General features: G+C 40.9%; 1 protein-coding gene across 2 annotated transcripts in view; it reads right to left on the bottom strand.

The window, feature by feature from the left end:
• KDM3A (lysine demethylase 3A) overlaps positions 1–24,208 on the bottom strand; it is a 56,555-nt gene that overhangs the window by 8,817 nt on the left and 23,530 nt on the right. For both annotated transcript variants that reach the window (XM_026481335.4, XM_026481349.4), the window contains exons 11-21: positions 19,199–19,403; positions 15,883–16,097; positions 12,705–12,857; positions 12,475–12,570; positions 11,966–12,093; positions 8,464–8,659; positions 6,548–6,720; positions 5,942–6,178; positions 4,482–4,653; positions 2,019–2,106; positions 944–1,074 (exon numbers count right to left, since the gene is read on the bottom strand). In XM_026481335.4, coding sequence (XP_026337120.2) covers positions 944–1,074; positions 2,019–2,106; positions 4,482–4,653; positions 5,942–6,178; positions 6,548–6,720; positions 8,464–8,659; positions 11,966–12,093; positions 12,475–12,570; positions 12,705–12,857; positions 15,883–16,097; positions 19,199–19,403 — 1,794 coding nt within the window. The remainder of the gene's footprint in view (positions 1–943; positions 1,075–2,018; positions 2,107–4,481; positions 4,654–5,941; positions 6,179–6,547; positions 6,721–8,463; positions 8,660–11,965; positions 12,094–12,474; positions 12,571–12,704; positions 12,858–15,882; positions 16,098–19,198; positions 19,404–24,208) is intronic.

Raw genomic sequence — 24,208 nt, 5'->3', positions numbered from 1 at the left:
ACCATAACAGAAGAACTGTGGGGCTGAGATCCAAGCCCTCGCTCCTCTCGTCCCCAACAGTTTCTGGAAAACACGGCAAAGATGCCAAAGGACTCTGTCCTTTCTTCAGGAGGGCTGCCACCCTCAGGTCTGAGAGACTGGACTTTGGAGTAATTATGGGAGGACGGAATAAAATCAAAGAATTTCTAGAAGGACTGGAAAAATGGGGTCCAAACAGTATAAAAGACTAAACCAAAGTCAATAAATTATCCAAACAATAGAAACTTCATTCAACAATCGACCAGTAAACAATTCCTTCAAAATAGCCAACTATAATCAAGCTCTAACTAAAGACCCAACAGAAAACTAGTCAAGGTCACAGCAATAATGATGAAAGACGACTCTGGCAACCAAGGCCATCAATCTCTACCCTGTGCAATTCTCCGTGCTGGATAGTTTACTGAGTCATGTCTAAACGATGAAAATCCAGTTCAAAGGGTGCTTCCAATGCTAACTTAAGTAACAAACTTCTACCCCCAACACAGGGGTATTTAAGTGTGGCAAGATGTTTAAACAGGTGGAATGCTAGCAGACTGACTTTATGAGTAACAAAATTAGAATTAATTTCTAATAACAAAATTAGGTTAATTTGATGATGTACCATACAACCATCACAAATTATCACACTAAAAACTATTAAGCAACACAAAGATTTTACAACAGAACATGAGACGTAAAAAAGAAAAATTAAAAATTACACCCTACAACTGCAGCTATGAAAAGGAAATACACCTACACATGAAAAGAAATGAAAGGAGAGATGCAAAAATGAAGCCCACTGCTTTGTGAAGTGCTAGGACTATAGACGTCTTCCATCTCTACCTCCCCTAAAAGCAATTTTCCAAACATTTTGACATGCTCTATTTCCATTATAATTCTTTCAAGTCAGCCATTTCTTCCTTACCGTAAGCATTATACATCTTGGGACCGAGATCTGGCCTCACAAAATAGTTTGGCAGCCTGGAGGCCAAGTTTAGTTTGCCATCTCTCCTTGTGTACTCGGGCAGTGGAATATTGGCCATCAGATCATCAAACCTAGGACAAGAGAACCAAGCATTGGCAAAATAAGCTTGCCTTAGTTCTAATCCATCATTGTTGTGATCGGTTTTGTTCCTTCTTACCAAAAGGAACAAATAAAAGTATCTGTGCTCGTGAAGTTGGAGAAAGCTTTCCTTGAACAATATTTAAGAGTAGAAATTATAGTAGTTATGAACAGATATCTTCTTTCTTTCTTCTTTCTTTTCTTGCACACCATGTATCTTTATCAAAATGATCTAGAATATTTCAGACAAAATATCTGAGCAATAACTTCCTGATAAGAAGTGACACTCGGGGATGTACTGTTCATCAGTTCTAAGGATCCTTTCCAAGGTTCAAGCTCAAATCAGGAAAATGGATCTACCAATTCAGCTGTCTTGCTGTCTAATGCAGTATCATTATACTGAACCCTGATAGGTCCAATCCCAATACTGCTTCCAAGCCAGAGGCTGCACACCTCATCTGGCCTCTTCTCTGGCAGAGCACTATAGTGGAAATGTGTGAAGCTTCCATTAGTCAGCCAAATCTCAAAGTCCGTATCCTCTTCATCTCATTTAAAACACATATCTCCAAAGACTATAGTCTAGAAATAAAACATCAGCACCAGCAAAACTATTCCATTCATCTTTCCCTTATGAAAACTCTCTTCTCTTGGGGGCGCCTGGGTGGCTCAGTCGTTAAGCATCTGCCTTCGGCTCAGGGAGTGATCCCGGCGTTCCGGGATCGAGCCCCACATCAGGCTCCTCCGCTGGGAGCCTGCTTCTTCCTCTCCCACTCCCCCTGCTTGTGTTCCCTCTCTCTCTGGCTGTCTCTGTCAAATAAATAAATTCTTTAAAAAATAAAAAGTAAATAAAAAAGAAAAGAAAACTCTCTTCTCACCACCTGAAGAAGAATTTATCCTACCAAGTCAAGGACAGAATCCTCCCCGCCAATAATCATACCTGGAAGGCATCATATCTCTAAAATCCTCTCCTGGTGGCCAGTCCTTAAGCTTCAACACCATTGGTTCTTTTTCATTTTTCAAGCGGTCTGAAAGGTAACCAGAATTATAGAATTGCTACATTCATAACTCAGAAACAGACCAAAATAAATGGCGAATTAGCATTTTATGCTTAACAATGCAAATAAAATTTTTCTCTGCAAAATCTTCATAACCTGATACATTTAATACACAAATATTACTTTCTTTACTATTCCCCTCCTGCCAACTGCCCCATTTGTACCTAGGAGGCAGCATGGGGGTAGCAAAATAAAAATTACCAACTCATCTTTTTCTAGATGCTTATTAAACTGCTCATTCTTTGAGATTTCAGCCACCCCCTTTTGCCCATTACACATAGTTGGTGTTTTGACAGCTGTCTCAGATCCAGTATCTTTCTTCTGTACAGTGTTCTGGAAGAAGTGAGCAGTGCCATAACTAATGAACAGCAGTGCACTTTCGCAGTAAGAGGCCACAGATCTTTAGTACGCCAGGTTTTCTAAGGCTACCATGAAATAAAAATGACTTATTTTGCTCAGAGACTGAAACTACCTGATGTTCTGTCTAGGGACAACTAGAGCCAACAGCACCACACAGTTTAGTCAGAACTATTACCCACTGGAGGAAATGGCAAGGAGCGAAGAACCAGGGAGCTCTAATACGAAAAAGATGTTGATAATTATGATCAACAGCTATGACAACTATTATTTCATTTCTTGCCGAGCTCCAGGCTAAGCCAAGTGTCTCAAACCACTTAATCCTTACAACTAAACCCAATATCCCGATGAGATTAGGCACCATTTAATATTCCCATTTGGGGACGAGGAAACTGACAGACATACCCAAGGTCATCCAGCTAATAAGTGGCAGAAATGGGACCGGAACCCAGGTTTGATTTCAGACCTTGTACTCCTGATGACTAACATCTGTATAATGTTTTGTAGTCAACCAAGTACTGTCCCATAACCTAGTTTAAGGAAGTGCACACTCCAGGAGAAAACAGAAAAATACAGGGTACAGTGTATGCTCAGAATACCAGCAGGATGTCAGTGTGGGTGGCGTGCTGGGGGGCGTGCAACGGAATCATCGGCATAGGATGGGCAAGCTATAGTTGACTCGGAGCTGTGCGCACCATCTGCCGGCACGAGGAAGTTTGAGTCCCAGGAAAATTAAGTTACCAAGCTCCTATACACAACAAGGACATATCAGAAACAGGATTTGAACTCAGGCCTAACTGGAAAGCTTCAAAAGACCTGTTGCCCAGACACGGTGTTCAGTGTCTGCCTCAGCTGCACAGCACTGCCTTGCCAGCTCAGGTCCTTTCCCAGGGGTACCAATATCTAGAGACTGAGGGAGGCAGGGGGACAAAGGCCCTGACATTTCCAACTTCAGCCCAATCTGAGACAAAAAGGGGCAATACTTGTTTCAGAACTCCCTGCAGGACTGGCCAAGGCTCTTTCGAGTCTGCACTGCAGCTGACTCCTTTTCCTGCTCAGTCCTGATTTCTCCTCCTTTGTTTCACAGAGGCTGACTCCTAAGTACCCATCTTCTGTCTGAAACTCCATCTCAGCACCTACTGGTGGAAAACCCCATCATGCCTTGTATTAAAAAGTCAGCTATAACTTCGTTATAAAGTTTGTTGAAAGTATGAGCTATAATCTGTAAATGTGGGTAAAAGGGAATAAGGAAGCAATAGATTAAAAGGTGTAAGTGTGTCTTAAAAAAATGAGAGTGATAAATGAGTAAACCTGAATTACTGAGAGTCTGAAGAATGAACCGGCCAAACCCTCCAGCGGGGATGGGGGCCTGGTGATGGTGTCTGCGGTGATGTGAATCCTCAAGGTCCAGTACAAACTTGATGTTCCTGGCAACAGTTTCCTGACTGGCCAATACACAGAAAGGGCCAAGTCTCAGCACTAGACACACAAACCTTCTTACTGCCTCAACAGCCCCCAGCCCAGATGCAGTAGGCAGTGACCATGATACCCCACGTTAAATGAATTCACATTCCCTGGTATCTTTGGGTCTGCTTATCTTGTTAAACAGTAAATTTTTTAAAAGCAAAAAGGATGTATGAAGGTGAGACACACACAAAATCACCAGCCTTGAGTCACAAGCCCTGGCTTTGTGCTCCCCTCCCCATGGGCATAAGTGAAAGCACAGAATTTCTGTCACAGGACAGACATGGAGCCCCCTGAAGAACAGATGACCAAAACCTCGCCTCTCTAAGGAACTACAGAGTGAACGCTGCCTCAGTTCGAAAGCATAAACTTTTAAAAAGAAAGGGGAAGAAGAGATAAGACACAAATTTTAAACTCCAAGATCACGGACAATGCTGTTGCTGCCCTTGAAGGGTTTCAGACTCCTGCTACTCCTGTGCCCTCCCTTCACAGCCTAACTCCCTTAAAAGGTCTTTAATACATACTTGGAACATCTTCAAATCCATCCCAGAAGTCTCCTACTGTGGCTCCTGTGATGATTTCATTGGTCCTACAGTTGACTAGGTCGACTTCCTGGTTCCCAAACTCTTTCCTGAAGGATTCGGGTTTCCAAAGGTCAGTGTTCAATTTATGATGCACTCCTGACACCATCACTGGCTAAAAGAAGAGAACAAAGACTTTAGTTTGAACTCCCCCAGCTCTGACCCCAAACAATGGCAGCCCTTTTTCAAACTGCTGTTTGTTTGTTTCTCTGTGGCTGGTCCGCAGTGTCAGATCCTGAGGTGACAGCTTAGTGCTCTGAGCTCCTGCAGCACTTCTTATCTTCATGTACTCCTTGCTCTCAAACTACATTAGTAAGCTTCCAGAAGCAAGGATCCCATCTTCTGACTCTGAGGCCGTTACTCACAGAATACCAACATCAAGGCTCCGGACCAGGCAGGGAATATAAAGGGGAGACAAAGGTGGTAGGAGTGTCCTGTCCAAAAGGGGTGCTGCCACTGGTCTCCAGCCTGCTGTGGCCAGGCAGGAACATGGACCTGTGGTTGCCAAAACAAACCAGAAACCCCAATCTTTAGGTGAAACAGCCTAACTAAAATATTGAGGAGTTCGAATTTTCTAAGCATTATGGAATCCAAACAAAACATGGCTAATGGATCGTATTCAGCCTGTCGTCGTCATCATGAGCAAATATTAGTATACACGGCTGAAAAAAACGTAGGAACTTTTTTTGTTTTGGTTAAATACATACATTTCTCTATTTGGCAATTCCCCAAGTCCTGGCCTTGTCCAAGAACACAGTGTTCCTTTAGTGAGGACTCCATTTGGCCCAGAAGAGAAGCCAAAGACCCAGAATACAAAAAGCAAAACAAGAAGCAGAGGAACAGGTCTACAAAGCCATGCATCTCTCAAACCATCAACCAAAACGTAAGACTGAACAATGCAAGCCCCTGGGAGACCACACGCCAACTCCAAGAGGACACCGCATGGCTCTGGCCCACCGAAAACTGCCTTCACCCTAAACCTTTCAGAGTAAGGATTTGAGTTGGGAAGAGGGACACGCGACTTTGATTATATTTTGTCTAATCCCCCAAGCCCCATCAGCCCCCTAGTCTCACCTGTACCCCTCCTGTTGATGTCTGTCACCCAAGAATCTGTCACCCAAGAATCACGGTGCCCAAAAAGCATTCATCAAAAACCCAAACATGACTGGTTTAGAAGCAATCAAAACCTCACTGGAATTGAGCTCAGGAATGTCTGCTGTAAAAAATAAGACTCACAGCTACAGCGCCTTAATTATATTCACCCTCAACAATAAAGTACAAAATGAGCAGATAAGGTATATACCACTTACAACTGAAGGGGGGGGGCAGGATTGTCAGGAGCCTACCAAAAGAATGGAGAAAGGGGCTCTAAATTGGGCTGGGGGAACAGAGGTCCCTCTTACCTGTCCTTGTTTCCAGCACTCCCTAAACACATTCCAGTTGCTCTTGTTGTTGGGATCCTGGAGGCACAGCAAGCGATTATCACACAGCCAGTAGTGAGGAGTGTCAAAGCCCAGAATGCTGGGCTTAATAGTCAGTCCTTGAGGCCTCTTAGATAAATCAGAGGAAGCCTTATTTTGCACCAAAGAGGCAAAGATGTCATCAAGGATTTTTGGTGTATTTTTCAGTCCATTTTCGGTCTGAATTTGAGAAAGAACACAAGTCTGTAAACAGGTCATTCCCTACCATCAAAAAAAACCCCATTGCTATAATGCTAAGTATCAAATACCCAGAAAAGAATCTAAGCCAGGACCCTAAGACAAATAGGTAAGTTCCTTTCCCCCACTTGACTCTCAGAAGTAGATGCAGAAAAAGTTTAACAGAAAAAAATGGCCCAGCTCAGTACTATAACCTGTGAAGCCCAGCTGCACTGAAACCTTCTGTACCCATGACAGAAAGCCTAAGAGTCATATCTTCTTTCTATTGTGTTTTAATTTCTCTAGTCTCTTCCTGTTCTGACTCTATTCATTTTTACAAGATGGAATACAAACAATAAAAGAAACGTATACCTTTCCTGTAGAGGAATTCAAGAGATTTCGGAGGAAACCAGAATTGTTGTTGCTTACAGGTGTTAAAATTGTGCTGTTAAAGGTGTGGAGGACTGTGCTGGATTTGCTCAAAGGGGGGAGGGGTGGAAGGCATTTGATTTCATTCTTTAGAATTGGCATCGTTGGTTGTTTTTCTAGAAACAAAACCAAAAACATCCAGATGGAAAAGCACTCCGAAAGGCAAATCCCTTACTTATCTTCTACTAATAGAATTACTTTGGAACTTGGTTTTCATTTACTTTAGAACTTAGACAAGGATTTCCAACTGGTATTAAAACAATAAATACCCAACATTCAAGGTGATATGATGCTAATTGGGTTTTTTAAATGTTTTTGTTGTTGTTGTTGTTTTCCCCCCAGTATAGGTGACACACAAGGTTCCTTTAGTTTCAGCTGTACAACATCGCGATTCAACTTCTTCGTTATGCTGTGCTCACTGCAAGGGTAGCTCCCATCTGTCCCCATACCAGGCTGCTACAATACCATGGACTGTAATCCCTATTGCTGTGCCTTTTATTCCCGTGTCACATTCATTCTGTAACTGGAAGCCTCGATTTCCCACTCCCCTTCACCCATCCCTCCACCCCACCCCTCTTTGGCATTCGTAAGTCTGATTCTACTTTTTGTTTATTCGTTTGTTTTTTTTAGAATCCACATATGAGTGAAATCATATGGTGCAAATGATATTTTTTAAACTTCCATTTTCTATTTGTTTGCTCCTGATATACAAAATATAATTTTTATAAATTAACACTGTAACTAGCAACCTTGACAGATACGTATTTATTAAATATAGATATAGATTTTTCACATGATTTATCAGATTGTCTAAAATATCAACAGCTTTATCACTTTCTTTCCTAACCTCTTTTTTTGTTTGTTTGCTTTACTGCAATAGCCAGGACTTCCAGTACAACGTTTAATAAAATAGTGATGGCAGGTATCCTCTCATTCCTGAAAGGAGGCACACTGTTAAAAAAATATTCAGCCAAAAAAAAAAAAATCAAGCATTATGATGTTTGCTGTCAGTTTTATTGTAGAAACTCATTAGATTATGTTCCCTTTTGTTCCTAATTTAAAAGTTATTTTTTAAAATCATGAATAGGTACTGAATTTTACTACTTTCTGTGTCTTGTCACATGACTTTTCTCCTGTATTTTCAATGTTAAACTACACCTGCATTTCTGAAGCCCTGCTTGGTCATACTGTAGAATTCCTTTATTTAGAGTACTGAAACTTTGTTTAGGATCTTTGAGTGAAAGAAATTAACCTGCAATTTTTCTTTCTTATAACTAAAAAGCAGAATCGCCTAAATTCTAATTTAACTATCTGACTCCAAAGCCTAAATTCTTTATACTGTTATCAAGCATCCTAAGACAACAGCACAGATGAGAAAAATAAAACTGAAGCCAGAACATTCCAATTAGACAAAATAGGAACAACAAACAGGGTAAGGACAGAAAGGTAGAAATCATTTATTAAAACAAGTCCCAGCCCACTCCTTTCTTGCCAACACAATCTCAGCCTAGAGTTCTACTGTCAGCAGTTGTTCTCCCTTTTGGGACTGCACATTTTTTTTTTTTTTTTTTTAATGTAGGCTCCACATACTCAGCATGGAGTCCAACACAGGGCTTAAACTTACAACCCTGAGATCAAGAGTTGGATCCTTAACCAACTGAGCCACCCAGGTGCCCCTTGGGGCTGGATTTTAAAACTACTTGCGTTTATGTCAGGTCTCACTGGTGACTACAGGGAACCACTCCTTTCCATTCCACACACTTCTAATCACACAGTTCTCATAGCAACTGAGGTCGCCAAACCCCTCCGAGAACGGACTAAAGTTCTCAGGAACCCATAGGAAAGCAGGAAACCCTCACCCTTGTTTTCCTTGTTGACATTCCCGCTAGTCAGGTCTGCCAGCCAGTTTAAGGGAGATGTGCTGGCTGGACAAGCAGGCTTCATGCTGCTGGCTGGCTTGGAAGCGGCTTCCCCAGCCACAGGCACTGGCTCCAATACCAAGGGATTCTGCTGGAACACGGCACCAAGAGTAGGTTTTTCTCCAGCGAAAGAAGTCTGTGTTGAAATTAAAGAGAATTTTCCACAAGCTGAAACATTACATTTCCTTTTCCTTACCTTCTCTAACAGCTCACCAGTAAGAGAGAAATATCCCAAACAAAACCACCTAATAGCCCTGGACATCACCACAACTGCAGTAATCTTATAATAATAGACCACAACTATATAAAGTAGAAGAGATTTTAATTGTTTTTTAGCCTTTAAGTATTACTGATGAAAACAAAAGATATGTTAAGAATTTAAATACAGCAAGATATCCCTCCCTAACCCTTAATCAACCATTTTCTGCTCAGACATATCTCTATCACTCCACCTACCATGTTGTTTTAAAATGACCAGTTTATGTCTATCCCCCCTGTGAACTCACAGAACCCTGAATAAGCACTCACATGGTTGCTAAATGAATGAATACGTGAAATGAATGAGTGAGAGAGGCAGCATAGGAAAGATACAGCTGTGATTTCAGAAGGAAACGAGATGCAGAGAAAAAAATGCTCTTTTAGCATAGCATAGTAGGCTTTAAAAATGAGATGAACAGCTCTTAAAAGAACTCCAACATTTAAAAAACTAGACAGAGCACACCACTTATTTTTCTGTTACTTAAAAACTGCCTTGACTTAGCTGACAAGTTTATACAAACATAAGAAGGAAAAACAGTCAAATTCCTGCTGTGGTCCCGGCCTTTCTTTTACATGTGACGAATTTCTGTGATACTCAATTATCAGTATTGTTTATTATTCCTCCGTTATTTATTTATTTTTTTTAAAGTAGGCTCCATGCCTAGCACGGAGTCCAATGTAGAGCTGGAACCCACGACTCTGAGATCAAGACCTGAGCTGACACGGATCGGAAGAATTAGCATAGTTAAAATGTCCATGCTGCCCAGAGCAATTTACACTTTCAGTGCCATCCCGATCAAAATACCGAGGACATTTTTCAAAGAACTGGAACAAATAGTCCTTAAATTTGTATGGAACCAGAAAAGGCCCTGAATCGCCAAGGAACTGCTGAAAAGGAAAAACAAAGCTGGGGGCATCACAATGCCAGATTTCGAGCTGTACTACAAAGCTGTGATCACAAAGACAGCATGGTACTGGCACAAAAATAGACACATAGACCAATGGAACAGAACAGAGAACCCAGAAATGGACCCTCGGCTCTTTGGGCGACTAATCTTTGATAAAGCAGGAAAAAACATCCGGTAGAAAAAAGACAGTCTCTTCAATAAATGGTGCTGGGAAAATTGGACAGCTACATGCAAAAGAATGAAACTTGACCAATCTCTCACACCATACACAAAGATAAACTCCAAATGGATGGAAGACCTCGATATGAGACAGGAATCCATCAAAATTCTAGAGGAGAACATAGGCAGCAACCTCTACGACATCAGCCAAAGCAACCTTTTTCATGACACATCTCCAAAGGCAAGAGAAACAAAAGATAAAATGAACTTATGGGACTTCATCAAGATAAAAAGCTTCTGCACAGCCAAGGAAACAGTCAAAAAAACTAAGAGGCAGCCCATGGAATGGGAGAATATATTTGCAAATGACACTACAGATAAAAGACTGGTATCCAAGATCTACAAAGAACTTCTCAAACTCAATACATGAGAAACAAATCAAAAAATGGGCAGAAGATATGAACACTTTTCCAATGAAGACATATAAATGGCTAACAGACACATGAAAAAATGCTCAAAATCATTAGCCATCAGGGAAATTCAAATCAAAACCACACTGAGATACCACCTTACGCCAGTTAGAATGGCAAAAATAGACAAGGCAAGAAACAATTGCTGGAGAGGATGTGGAGAAAGGGGATCCCTCCTACATTGTTGGTGGGAATGCAAGTTGGTACAGCCACTCTGGAAAACAGTGTGGAGGTCCCTTAAAAAGTTAAAAATTGAGCTACCCTATGACCCAGCCATTGCACTACTGGGTGTTTACCCCAAAGATACAGACGTAGTGAAGAGAAGGGCCATATGCACCCCAATGTTCATAGCAGCATTGTCCACAATAGCTAAATCGTGGAAGGAGCCGAGATGCCCTTCAACAGATGACTGGATTAAGAAGTTGTGGTCCATATATACAATGGAATATTACTCAGCTATCAGAAAGAACGAGTTCTCAACATTTGCTACAACATGGACGGCACTGGAGGAGATAATGCTAAGTGAAATAAGTCAAGCAGAGAAAGATAAATATATGATTTCTCTCATCTATGGAACATAAGAACTAGGATGATCAGTAGGGGAAGAAAGGGATAAAGAAAGGGGGGGTAATCAGAAGGGGGAATGAAACATGAGAGACTATGGACTATGAGAAACAAACTGAGGGCTACAGAGGGGAGGGGGGTGGGGGAATGGGATAGGCTGGTGATGGGTAGTAAGGAGGGCACGTATTGCATGGTGCACTGGGTGTTATACACAACTAATGAATCATCGAGCCTTACATTGGAAACTGGGGATGTACTATATGGTGACTAACATAATAAAAAATCATTATTATTGTTCAAAAAAAAAAGACCTGAGCTGAGATCAACAGTCAGACGCTTAACTGACTGAGCCACCCATGTGCCCCAATTCCTGTTACTGATGAGGAAGTGGAAGCATATGTGAATCAGCTGATGTGAACCAATGTCATGCAATTAGAAAGTGGCAGAAGAATTCAAATTTAGTTCTGAATCTAAAGAGCACAGCTCTTCTACTTCTACTGCCTTTGACACCACAGCTTTATGAAAATGTGGAATTCTGCCTATCAACATGGGAGAAGACGCTGGGGTGAAGGGGAAGAAGGGAGAACGAGCGAGAAAGATGTGATGGTGGAGGTGAAGCAGAAGCTAGAAGGAAGAGGCACATGAGAACCATGGAAATATACATTTTTTATGGTGAATGATGGGTAAAGTTCATTTCAATATTATTTCCTTTAACTCTTCAAATATATATAACATAAATAAGTTATACTCAGTAATTTTAAAAGATTACCTTAACTCTAGAAAACACGAAAAGTTTCTTAAAAATCCACATAAAATTCAACAGCAACTCATTAACTATAACAGAAGACTTTTTTGCTTTTTCAAGGAACAAAAATTACAACCTACTAAAAGAACCTACAGATGAGGTCCACAAAAATGTGAAAAGTGAGAATGGGTCCATGAAATGTCACATGAAATGTAGGAGTTGTCTCTTTCCACTGAACACTGTCCATGTTCCTTTCAAGTATACTACAGAAATCCTTAGGTTATTTGAAAAGATAGAGAACAATCTCGAGGATGGTGAATCTAGCATAAATAGTATACCTGTTTTATGTCTTCCTTTGAGGCTGGCTTTGAGAAGAGTTTGAACTGCCTATTTGAACAGGGACAATTTGCTTTTATTCCCCATTTTGCTCTCACAGAATGAACGATGTCTCCAACATCATAGAGGGCTAAAAAAGGGGGGGGAGGGAGACAAACATCTCAACAAGGGTATTAGGTACTTTCAACCTCAGTATTACAAAGCAGAAACTGGTATTTCCAACAGAATTACTTTTTTTTTTTTAAGCCCCATGGTGTTTAGATTCTCTCCTTTTCAGCCTAAGTATGTCTTCCCCCACAAATGCATCATTTTCCTTCCTTCTACGAAACTATTCACAAGATCTTAATCAAAAAGTTTTTGGGGCATGATTTAATACATCTTTGGACAATTTGTGGTACAAACTAAAGTAAGTTATCAAGCAATTATACTACATAACGTAAAACCAAACCACCAGCCCCAATGAGCTAACCAAAACCAGGGGGAAAGAAAATCACTGCACCACACGAAATACCTTTCCCAGGAATGATTTGTGTAGGCATCAGGTTCTCTGGTTCATGTATCTGACTCTTCACACATCTGAGCCAAGAGAAAGTCTTGTAGGCAGCACCTGCAAACGAATGATTTATAGTAACTGCTCCTCGTGGACTATGGCTTCAGAAATCCATCAACCACAAATCAATAAAAGGCTTAATTTAAGAGTGTCCTAAGGGGGGCTTGGAGGAGAATCAAGTCATTTCTCACCTTGTTGGCAATTCTTCTTCTTCATCCGGTAGCAATCCACACACACTCCAAACCCACACCGAGGACACACCCAGTGTAGGTTGAAGATGGTGGTGTCACACACATCACACATTTCCCGAACACCTTTGACAGCTCGCTTCCAAGCAACCTGTCCTACAAAAAAATCAATAAATCACTTAGTCTCGGGGAGGAGAGGGTTTTTGAAATAAAACATGAAAGGAGAGGGAAGCTGATGCCATTCCTCCTTTGTACTGGAGTTCCCACCAACTCTGTTCAGCCTTCAAAGACCATCTCAAATGCACCCCCAACCCCTCCACCATGAAGCTCTCCTGGATTCCTTCAGCACTCTCATCAACTTGTATTTGTACTTCAGACTCGGGCTTCTTCACACTGTATACAGTCAGGTGTGGTTTTACCTCTCCCCAGGGGACGAAGCTCTGTAAAAGCAGAATCCCTGCTCAAAGGGCTGTGCCTTGTCCCCACCCACTCTGCATAGTGCCGGTACGTACTACGTACTGCAGAATAAATCAATGAAAAAAGCAGCAGTGACTACAGAAGCTGCCGTTGGGACACAGGTATTACACAGCAGGGATTCTTTCACCTTTTGGATCATATGCCCCTTTCAGAATGTGAAGAGGGCATGGACCATGCTTTCTCTAAAGGAAAAAAAAATGATTCAGATACACAAAGCCAACACAGATTGTTAGGCTGTTCACACAGCCCCTGAATCCACTCACACAGCCTATGAAAAACTCGAGGTGGTGAAGGAACCTGGAAGGAGCAGCACATTAACTTAACAATAGTACAAAGTTGGTTTCTTCATGGGCCAGAGTCAGAAACTTGATCTTTTTAGTGTCAGTAGTGATGCAGGTATCCAGGACTGACTCATGCTAACCAAACAACCGACAGGTTGAGGCATCACCCAAGATTCTACAAACTGTTATCTTCTGTGGCAATGGCCAAGACCTGATAACTAGATGGAGGGGCCTTCCAGGACTGGGTAGGGCATCATACCCCTCCCTCCACTATGGAGAAATGCCAAACCAGGTATCAGAAAGCTGATTCATTCAAGGAGTATGTGCAAAGGGAGGACATTTTCCTGGGTCACAGAAAAGCCCAATGTTTGTTAATCAGAAAACTCTTTTCTGTCTCTCTCTCTCTCTCTTGAACAAGACTGGATCAATACTGTCACGTTCTTGTTTTATGGAAAATCTCTTTTTCCTGATCCAATCTGTGGTTTATTCTTTCTTTCTTCCAACTGACCAAAACACAAATGATCAACTTCAGTTTTTACCCAATTAATCCAACTGCTAAACGAACTTGTGCCACTTCGTTATAACGTAACAGCTCAGCGCACGATACGCAGAGCTTCAGGCATCTTACAAATGAGATCTTATGACAGTCTCCTTTGTCACGTGGATTAGACTATTTTATTAGAGAGTATTGTTAGATCTCTTAGCCACCCATTTAACAATTATTTGTCACTGAAAGGACAGGATAAATGTATAAAGGTTGACACCTGCTTCCTAATCTCAGGATCAGAGGGTAAGCCCGCTAGGAACATCTTATGGTGCATCTGTCAATATCATTCACAGCGAGTTCCTCTCTTCAACTGACCAGCTTGTCACAGAGGAAAGAGAGGAACAGGAAAACCAAAAAGGCAAGGAGGAAAAGTTAATCCAATTTAAATCTTCAAGGACAGAGTTTCTTAATTATACTCTCAAAAGATAACTATCTGTACCTTTTTCTGTACACTATTCAGACAACTTTCCTTGAGCAAAGAAAAAAAAAATCAGTTGCTTATAACAAGTCCTGCTAATTCAAGAGTGAAGCTACCAATATATTCCAAAGAATGTTTCTACATTCCAGTCATTTATATACCTACCTAAGTAACCTCTAGATCAGTTACTTAAGAATTTTTCTTTAACCTCACTAATTTTACTTAAATGTATGTGATTAGGAAACTCTTTATCTTTACTGACAACAGAAATCAGTGTCACTCATCCTAAATAGAAGATTATGGGAAAAACAACTTCAATAAGATCCTTGATTTGTAAGAGTCTCTACTACTCCAACAGAATGGAGTGATTCTACACTGCTCTTTACTTTGGCTCACTACTTTGGCTCATGACTTTGGCTGCACCCCAGAGCTCACGATCCTATTCTCCTTCTAGCTCTGAATTCCTACTCCTCAAAATGCCTCAGTTCCCATTCCACCGCCTGGGAAATTTAATAGTACCTGTACCTATCCAATAAATTATTTTTGTGAAGCTAGCTTCAATTAGTTTCTGGTACCTACAACCAAAATTCTCAAGACTGGTATGTGTGGATGCTTGTATTGAGACATATTTGGTTATGCAAAGTCTGAAAAGTTATCTACGAGAAATGACAGGCTTCAGCTTTTAAGTTTCAACCATTTGGGAAAGATAAAATGATGGAAGGAAGTGTGCGGCTTTAAAAATAGCTGCTCCTGGGTGCTTCTGGCTGGATACCTCACTTTCACAGAGGCATAAAAAACAGAAGTATGTTCTCCCAGACATCATACCTTGCGATGTCACGAAGGAGGTCTGGTTCTCATGTGTCACTCACACTGATCCCTGCGGCTTACTGGGCTGACAGATCAGTGTGAGAGTGCTCTTAGAGAGGAGACGACACTGGCACTCACCCAGCTGGAACCTCCAAGTATCCTGTTAAAACCTTGACTCTAACAGAATCCTTTTCACCTGAGCTTGTTCCCATTCTCAGGCATGGGACCCAGTCCCCCAGATTCTGATTCAGTAAGTCTAGAAGAGTCTGCCCGTTCTTATTTTCTTTGAAATGCATTCCTGATTATGAACCTTTGTCTTAAAAATAACCCAACCTGCGGCCTCATCCCCTTCTGATGAGCCCACACTGCTAATGAAGCTATGCAAATTCTACCACTACCTCACCTTCACCTTTCTGAATAAAAAAGGAGTTTTGCTCCTTTGATAATTGCCCCCAAAACAAACCCCAGAGACAGGTGACTGACTCTGATGAAACCAACAGGCAGTTATAAAAGGGAAAATGCAACCTCATTATACCAAAGTCATCCAAACTTCCGGGTGAAAATGAAACCCACGCAATTAGAACTTAGGTGTCATTTAGGAACAAAATCAAGTTGGACTCAAAAATCCTACCCCCTAAGAGATGCTCTTACTGTGTGGCTCAATAGTTGACATAGCTTCCTTTTCAGAAATCACCATTTGACAGAAGTGGTCTCCAATATTGGCCAGGATATACTTTGCAGTGTCCAAATCAGTCCCCACAACATTTTTGGTTAAAGGCAACCACAAGCCAATTGCTTCACTGTCGTACTTGTTTGGTGTTAAGAAGCCTTCTACCCGCAACACACCATGTTTGTTGAACTGTAACCTAGAGGAAGTGGAGGAAAAAAAGTGTGTTACACACACACACACACAAAATTGATTTACATCTTGTAGTTACTATTTAAATCAACAAATTCCTTCCCAGTTCTCTATAATCTCCATGGCTAATTATAGCCCATTGTTACTTGGCAATGTCAGTGGAAAGATGTAAAAAACTTTAAAATTTCCAAGTTTTCCCTCAGAGGACATGGGGAGGGAGGCAGGGGACAGGTGTTCTGCACTTTAACCAAGATCTAATCATACTGTCTCCAGGGGCAGCTGCTGAACCTTTCAGATTTGGGACTTAACAGCAAGGACCATCACAAGTCACCACAGAAGAAAACGGAAAATGAAGAGAAGGTGATAGGTAATCTGATCAGATCTGAATACAACCACTCCTTCAAGAATACTGCTCAGCAAAGGAAGGCCAACCCTAGACAGTCAATGAAGCCATCCATGAGGAATTCAGCAGCCATATGAATCCTAGCTGCAAATTACTGTGTAAACTTCTGGAATGAGAGGCAGTGTTAAGATGGACCTAAGTACCTGAAGTGCAGCAAAAAGGCCGAATACTTTCTCAAGATTCTCTTTCAATATTTTTGACAACTGTTTCTCTTAAGCTATGTATTCGTTTTGAATTTTTTCAAAATTCATTCAAAATGACACATGTCAATCTAGCTGGAGACACAGAAGTAGACAAATACACAGTGAAGTAGGTAGGATATGACAGATATCATAACCATCATTAAATTTTATAGAAGCCAGAGGAGGAAGTACTGACTGAGTTTCGTGGGACTAACATTAAGACGTCATGGTAGAGATAGTGATTAAGACTGGCCTTACCAGAAAAGCTAGACATTAGCTAAGAAAAGCATGTCAAAGAAACAGTATTTCATACAAAACAAAGAAAAGTGCAGGGATCTTGATTTCTCCATTGGTCACTGGCCAGCTACCAACTCTTCGAGCCTAAGAGACACACCTAAAGTTATATTTTAGAAAAACCATTTGTCCAGAAGAGAGCAGAATGAACTGAAAGGTCATTGGGAGTTCCTTAACAAATGCATATTAATTTCAAATGGTCAAAAGGAGAGATGCAAATTTTTAACTGACAGCCCAAATTAAGAGACAGTACTAAAAAATGAATTTGAAGGCTATGTCAAAGGGGGAGATGGCAAATAGGATTTGGCAATTGGGCTTTAGTACTGAGTCTCTAACCTTTCTATTTTATCTGCAGGAGAGTTCAATAAGAAACTAACTTGAGGAGGAGACTAATGACAGCCTTAATCTTCTCTCTAAACATCGGCGGGGGGGGGAGGGCTCTATTCTTTAAGTTATGACATTCTTTTTACTGAAGAAGTGAATTTGTTCTAGTTTCCACTACACTGGCTTCTACTATGCAACACTGAGCAAAGGCACTTTCGTCTTGAAAGAGGTCAAAAATGGGAAAACAGCTAAGTCATAAAAAGCAGTGACTTCTAGATGGTTACAAAATAGTGGTTAAAAAAAAAAAAAAGCTCTACTAATATTCAAAAGAAAAAACTAATTGTCTCCTCCTTAAAAGGCCTATGCCACTTATACCGAAATCAAACAATCTCTCTCCTCCAGTCCGCTTATACCTTTCAGAGCAAAGGAACACTAATGAAACCAAGTGTGTAAGCAGGAATACACAGATCTGTACAAAGTGTAACACTTTGTGCTCTCTTCAAAATATATGTCAGAACCCACAGCATATGCATCTTAACACACTTTCCTGTAAAAAAGAATTCTCCAGAGAGGAAGCAGAACTAACCTTTATTAAGAACTTATTCTGGGCCACGTTATTCAAAATATGCTAATATAAGGATATGCTAACATGCTAGCAGTTATTACAGTTCTAAATACCAGACACATACTTCATCGTGGTGCTTCTGCAATTTACTCAGGAACAAATGCGACAACTACCATCTAAAAAACTCTAGAGTTCATTAAAATAAGCCCAAATCTGAAAGTTACCAGAACAGATATAATCAATGACCTAAAATACGTGTGCATTTCAGTCAGTTCTTCAGCCCTCTTAAATCTTGATAAAACTAAAGGGGAGGAGGTGAATAGAAAAAATTCAAGTCAACATTTCTGTTTATGATTAGAAGGACTAGTCGAGCCTGAAAGTATCTACATTTCTGAGAAAGTGAATCATACTTATAGTTAACCCATACCAACAATGCTCATTTATTTACCAAAGAGCAGATGACAACAAAAAAGAAAAAACAGCCTTTTTCTTCACTAAGAAGAATTGAGAAAACTTGACTTAAAAAAACACAATGTAAAAATGAAAGTTTTTGCCTACAAGATTAGGAAAGATTTTTTAAAAAAGATATGCCTCTTCCTGCTGGCAACAGTACAGAGAGACAGGAATGCTTAAACGCTGCCGGAGGGCCTGGACACAGGTGCAACCTTCCTGTAGAGCAATTTGCAGAACATACGTATCAAAGCCTTAAAACACACACGGCTTCTGACCCAGTAATGCCACTTCCAGTAATCCTTCCAAAGTAAACAATGAGAGATGCGGATAAGGAGATGATTGTTTCTGTACTATTTTTAGTGACAAAAACCACAAAATAATCTTAAGACCAATAAGAAAATTGGTTAAATGAATTTTCAAATACTGTTATGGGTTCCTACCTAATTATTCAAAGTTTTTGCAGAAAAAAGCTAACATGACCAAGGGGTTCCTACAATGTACTGAGAAAGTAAGATTAAACACAGTATATACAACATACCCAAGCAAGTATGCTTGAATATATTTCATGACCATACAAACACTAAAATGCACTGAAAAGTTAACAGTGGTTATTTGTAATTTTTTTTTTTTTAAGAAATTTCAGCATTTTTCTATAATGTTTGTTAGTTTTGGGAAGAGAAGGTTGCATGTTTAGGCTTCTCTACTTTAAAAACCAACTGAACGGGAGACCGAGAAGGAAATAACATGGGATAAGATCTAGACGCTCAAAGCCAGAGATTAAACATGCAAACTTCACTCTTTGTAGTTCTAGATTTACCACTGACAGAAGAGGGAAAAAAGTATGCTATAGAGCCCAGATTATCTGAGCTTTTCCCCAAATGCCTCACCTCCTGAAGTGAAAGAAGCGACAAAACACAGGCGAGTCTTTCTGCTGCTCCTTATCCTTGCGGAGGCTGTCCAAGCGGCACTCCCGGCACTTGGGCAGCTGCGCGACAATGTTCACGCAGGAGTCATCCTGTACAAAGGCCTCCCCGCTCTGCTGCAGCTTCTTGAGTTTGGCTGGGTCTGTCAAAACCGACTTCCGGGAGGGGGCTAGGAAAACAGAAGATTAAAGAAATGAGACTTCAAAATTTTAAGTCACCCCAACATTTGACTGAATTCTTTTCCAAAGGACAGCTTTCCCAAAGGGAGAACTCCTTAAATACTGGTTCAACTGTAATTTCTAAAACTGGCTTAACATAAGACCACCATCAGAATAATTGGAAAGCTTTACTCCCTTTATAAAATAATTCTCATTTGGTAAATCTATTTGGCAAGGCAACTTAAAACCCCAAATTCACCAACTAGACTCATAATTCCAAGGTAGTGTACATCTCTACTCACAACCCTAGATAAGAAAAATATTTAAGACTCTTCCAAATCAGGTACTTAAACTCATTGCAACACTAAAAATGCAGAGAGATAGGTTCACCTCAACAGAGATCTGTGTGCAAGTCAATTCTGTCACTTTTCAAAGACTGTGTTTCAAAACACACAAAGCGTGTTTTCTAGAGCACTGCGCAAAAGCCAACCATTCTAAATATAATAATGGCCAAACAGCTTTCCCACACAGGCCCCTGGGTGTATAAAGTAAGAGCTATCTTCTAAATGCTTCCAAGACGTGTCACCTGACCCTTGATATTTCTTCAATTTCCTTCATACACGTTCCATTCAGAATGAAGGGCAGTAACTAAAGACTTATGGATTATGATTTTAAGTAAAGGCACATTTTAAGTTTTAACTTGTAATGTGCAAGAGAACTTAAAGGGAAATGTTAGCACAGTTTCTAAAGAAAAAGGGGAGGGGGCACCTGGGTGGCTCAGTCATTAAGCGTCTGCCTTCAGCTCAGGGAGTGATCCCAGGGTTCTGGGATCGAGCCCCACATCGGGCTCCCTGCTCTGCTGCGAGCCTGCTTCTCCCTCTCCCACTCCCCCTGCTTGTGTTCCCTCTCTCACTGGCTGTCTCTGTCAAATAAATAAATAAAACCTTTAAAAAAAGGGGGGGGGAAATGTAGAGATTTGACAGGAAAGAGTGATCTCTGCATCAGTTGCATCAACCCAAACAACACGGAAATGAATCTATTTATAAGTCAAGAGCATTGAGGAGTATTTCATATGAAACCAACAGAAAAGACCTTCTTCCCTCAGGGCCCAAGGCGCAGGGATGTAGATTCTTTGGCAAACAAAAAACAAAAACAAGCCCAAGAAACAACTTTTGGGGAACCAGTTGAGACACAGCTGGGAGAGGTTAGTAGTTGGGGAGGAAAGTGGAAGATCTCAAAGGAAAGAACGCTTTAAATAAACTAAACACCTTTAATGACCTTAGTGATATTCTAATCTTACCTCTCATTTTTAAAAAGATTTTATTTATTTATTTATTTGTCAGAGAGAGAGAGAGAGAGTACAAGCAAGGGGAGCGGCAGGCAGAGGGAGAAGCAGGCTCCCCGCTGAGCAAGGAGCCCGATGCAATGCGGGACTGGATCCCAGGATCCTGGGATCGTGACCTGAACCGAAGGCAGATGCTTAACCGACTGAGCCACCCAGGAGCCCCACCTTACCTCTCTTTTGAAGTAGAACCAGAGCACACCGTAAAATGCTAAATGGATGCTGTCAGGCCATGATCCCTTATTCAGTTATAGTGAAAGAACAGAAAATAAAGATATCAGCAGTTCAAGGATGGAATTTTAATCACTCAGATACTGAAAAAACATCACCTTCTAGGCTGGACCAGGTTTTCAGACCACGGCCAAAGAGTCCAAAGGTTATCTGTTCTGCCCTCACTTATAAGAGGAAATACCTAGAAATAAGCAAGCTGAACTACCTATATATCTAGCTCTTTAGCAAGGAGAGCAACAGTTGACCTAATCAATGATTCTCACAAATTCGGAGTAGAGCCAAGGGAAAAAAGTAATGCCAACTTCTGAGGAGTCACACGTCTACCTAACAGAAAACAGACAGCTGTTCTTCGACTCAGCCTGCTTTTGTTTTCTAGCCCCAAACTGGAGAAGGATGCAGGGGACAAAATAGCTTCCAGTCTAATCTTTCCATACCCACAAGCAATACCAGTGGACGTAGCGCAGAGATCCTGATCACACTCTCTCGCTCTTCAACCAGACGTCCCAGGAGACAGCATGCACCAGGACATTTAATTAGGTCTTTCATTTCTCTAAAAATCACTTTAGTTGGTATATAGCTGTACAACATACAAAGTAAGACAAAGCGAGACTCCCTAACTCTAACCTATAATGTGCTTATCAATGTAGAATTTTTACTGTTTCTTTATATAATATTAAAGTAATCTGCTTCAAAAACTATCTGAATGTAAGTCCTGATGACTCAAAAAGAATAAAAAAATAGAACAGAAATATGGTTATGAATATTCACTTTCTTTGGGGAGTTACATAATTTAAGAGGAACAGTATAATCTTACGCAATTAATTTTATGCAAATTAACAGCCCTATCAACTTATGCCTAAGAGTGCAGAAGCTGGGCTAGAAGAATCACTAGGCAAAGAGGTTTTCCTACTCCTCCAACTCTGTAGCCAAAGACCAACAGTCAAATCCATCCATCTTCTCTCTAGCTTCAGAGGCCTGAAGTAAAAACTAAATCGTGGGTACATTCGTTTCCTACTTATCCAAGTGCATAGTGTTTTTTATTACGTTTTTTAAAAGCTATCAAAATCCATGCTAATTTTCCCACACAGCTGACAATTATCAAAGGTATTTTTAAATTGGAATAGCTCTGAACCTTTTGACATACCAAAGCCATTTAGTTCTAGTAATTCTAATAGAACTCGTGTTAGCTGCCATCAGTGGCATGCACCCTCAAGCTACAGTGTCGCGTCTTCTCTAAAGAGTACGTGCAGACCTTGTGGACACAGCAGGTGTGGTTCCAAGCCACCTCAATCAAGCGAGTATCGCAGGAAAGCATATCAAATAAATTTTTTGGTTGCCCAGCACATATAAAAGTTATACTTACACTACACTGCAACGTATTAAGTGTGCAATAGCCTTGATCCATTGAAAAAACATTATGGTAGCTATAGTCTTACAAAATGTATTTCTTAAATAAGATTTGAAAGTCAAAATTATTCCCTGATCCATGGGCTGCAATAGGTACTGTGTTAGCCAGCATGAAAACATCAATCTTGTGTATCTCCATCAGAGCTCTTGGGCGAAGAGGCGCCTTGTCAGTGAGCAGTAATATTTTGAAAGGAAGTTTTTCTTTCTGAGCAATAGGCCTCAATAGTGGGCTTAAAATATTCAGTAAACCATGCTGTAAACAAATGTGCTGTCATCCAGGCTCTGCTCTTCCGCTTACGGAGCACAGGCAGAGTGGATTTAGCATACCCTAAAGGCCTTAAGGTTTTCAGAAGGATGAAAGCATTGCTTCACCTTAAAGTCACCAGCTGCATTAGCTCCTAAGAAGAGAATCAGCCTGTTTTTTGAAGCTTTGAAGCCAGGAACTGACTTCTCCTCCCTAGCTATTAAAGTCCTAGCTGGCATCTTCTTCCCATCTGTCGTGTAGAGTAGCCACCTTCGTGAATGATCTGAGCTAGATCTTTGGCTAACTTGCTGCAGCTTCTCCAGCATTACTTGCTGCCTCACCTCGCACTTTTAGGTTATGCAAGGGCTTCTTTCCTTAAGCCTCAAGAACCGACCTCTGATAGCTTCAAACTTTTCTGCAGCTTCCTCGCACCTCTCAGCCTTCATAGACTTGAAGAGAGTGATGGCCTTGCTCTGGACTAGGCTTTGGCTTAAGGGACTGTTGGAGCTGGTTTGCTCTTCCATCCAGACCGCTAAAACAGTCTCCGTATCAGCAATAAGGTTGTTCCACTTTCTAGATCATTCGTGTGTTCACTGGAGTAGTACTCCTTAATTTCCTTCCAGAATTTTTATTTTGGATTTGCAGCTTGGCTAACTGTCTGGTGTGACAGGCCTAGCTTTATCTTGGCTTTCAACATGCCTTCCTCACTAAGCCTAATCATTTCTAGCTTTTGATTTAAAGTGAGACACGTGCAACTCTTCCTTTCACCTGAACACGTAGAAGCCACTGTGGGGTTATTACTTGGCCTAATTTCAGTATTTTTGTGTCTTAGGGAAGAGGCAGGCCGGAGGAGAGGGACAGAGATGAGGAAACGGTTGGCTGGTGGAGCAGTCAGAACAAATGCAACATTTATCAACTAAGTCCGTCATCTTTCATGGCCGCAGTTTGCGGTGCCCCAGAATAATTACGACAGTAGCATAAAGATCACTGATCACAAATCACCATAACATCATGATAATGAAGGGTTTGAAATATTACAAGAATTATCAAAATGTGACAGAGAGACTACAAATGAGCAAAAATTGTTGGGAAAATGGTGCCAAGAGACTTGCTTGACACAGGGTTACCACAAACCTTCAATGTGAGAAAAAAAAATGCAGTGATCTGCAAAGTGCAATAAAGCAAGACACAATAAAACGAGGTACGCTTGTACGTAATTTTTAAGTTTTGAGTGCAGTAGGACTTGGCCTTAGGCAAAGAAACTGCCCAGTGTTTCAGTCCGTCCTTAAAATCTTTAACCAAAAGTCCTTTTTCTAGAGGTGCTGGTATAATTGTCTTAAAAACAAAAAAACAAAACAAAAAAACCCCTGCAGATCTGAACTACTTGCATGAGCATAAAGTATCAATCATCTCTTCCGTCTCTTCTTTTTTTTGGAGGGGGGGGAGTGGGAGTGGGGAAGGGCACAGGGAGAGGGAGAATCCCAAGCAGGCTCCATTTCCAGTGCAGAGCCCAAATGGAGATCAATCTCACAACCCTGAGATCATGACCTGAGCCGAAATCGAGAGCTGGATGCTTAACCGACTGAGCCACC

Source organism: Ursus arctos, unplaced genomic scaffold, assembly GCF_023065955.2.
Source record: "Ursus arctos isolate Adak ecotype North America unplaced genomic scaffold, UrsArc2.0 scaffold_8, whole genome shotgun sequence".
NCBI classification, from domain to species: Eukaryota; Metazoa; Chordata; class Mammalia; order Carnivora; family Ursidae; genus Ursus; species Ursus arctos.
Note: the sequence above shows the minus strand (reverse complement) of the source record. Positions and strands in the feature narration are given on the sequence as shown.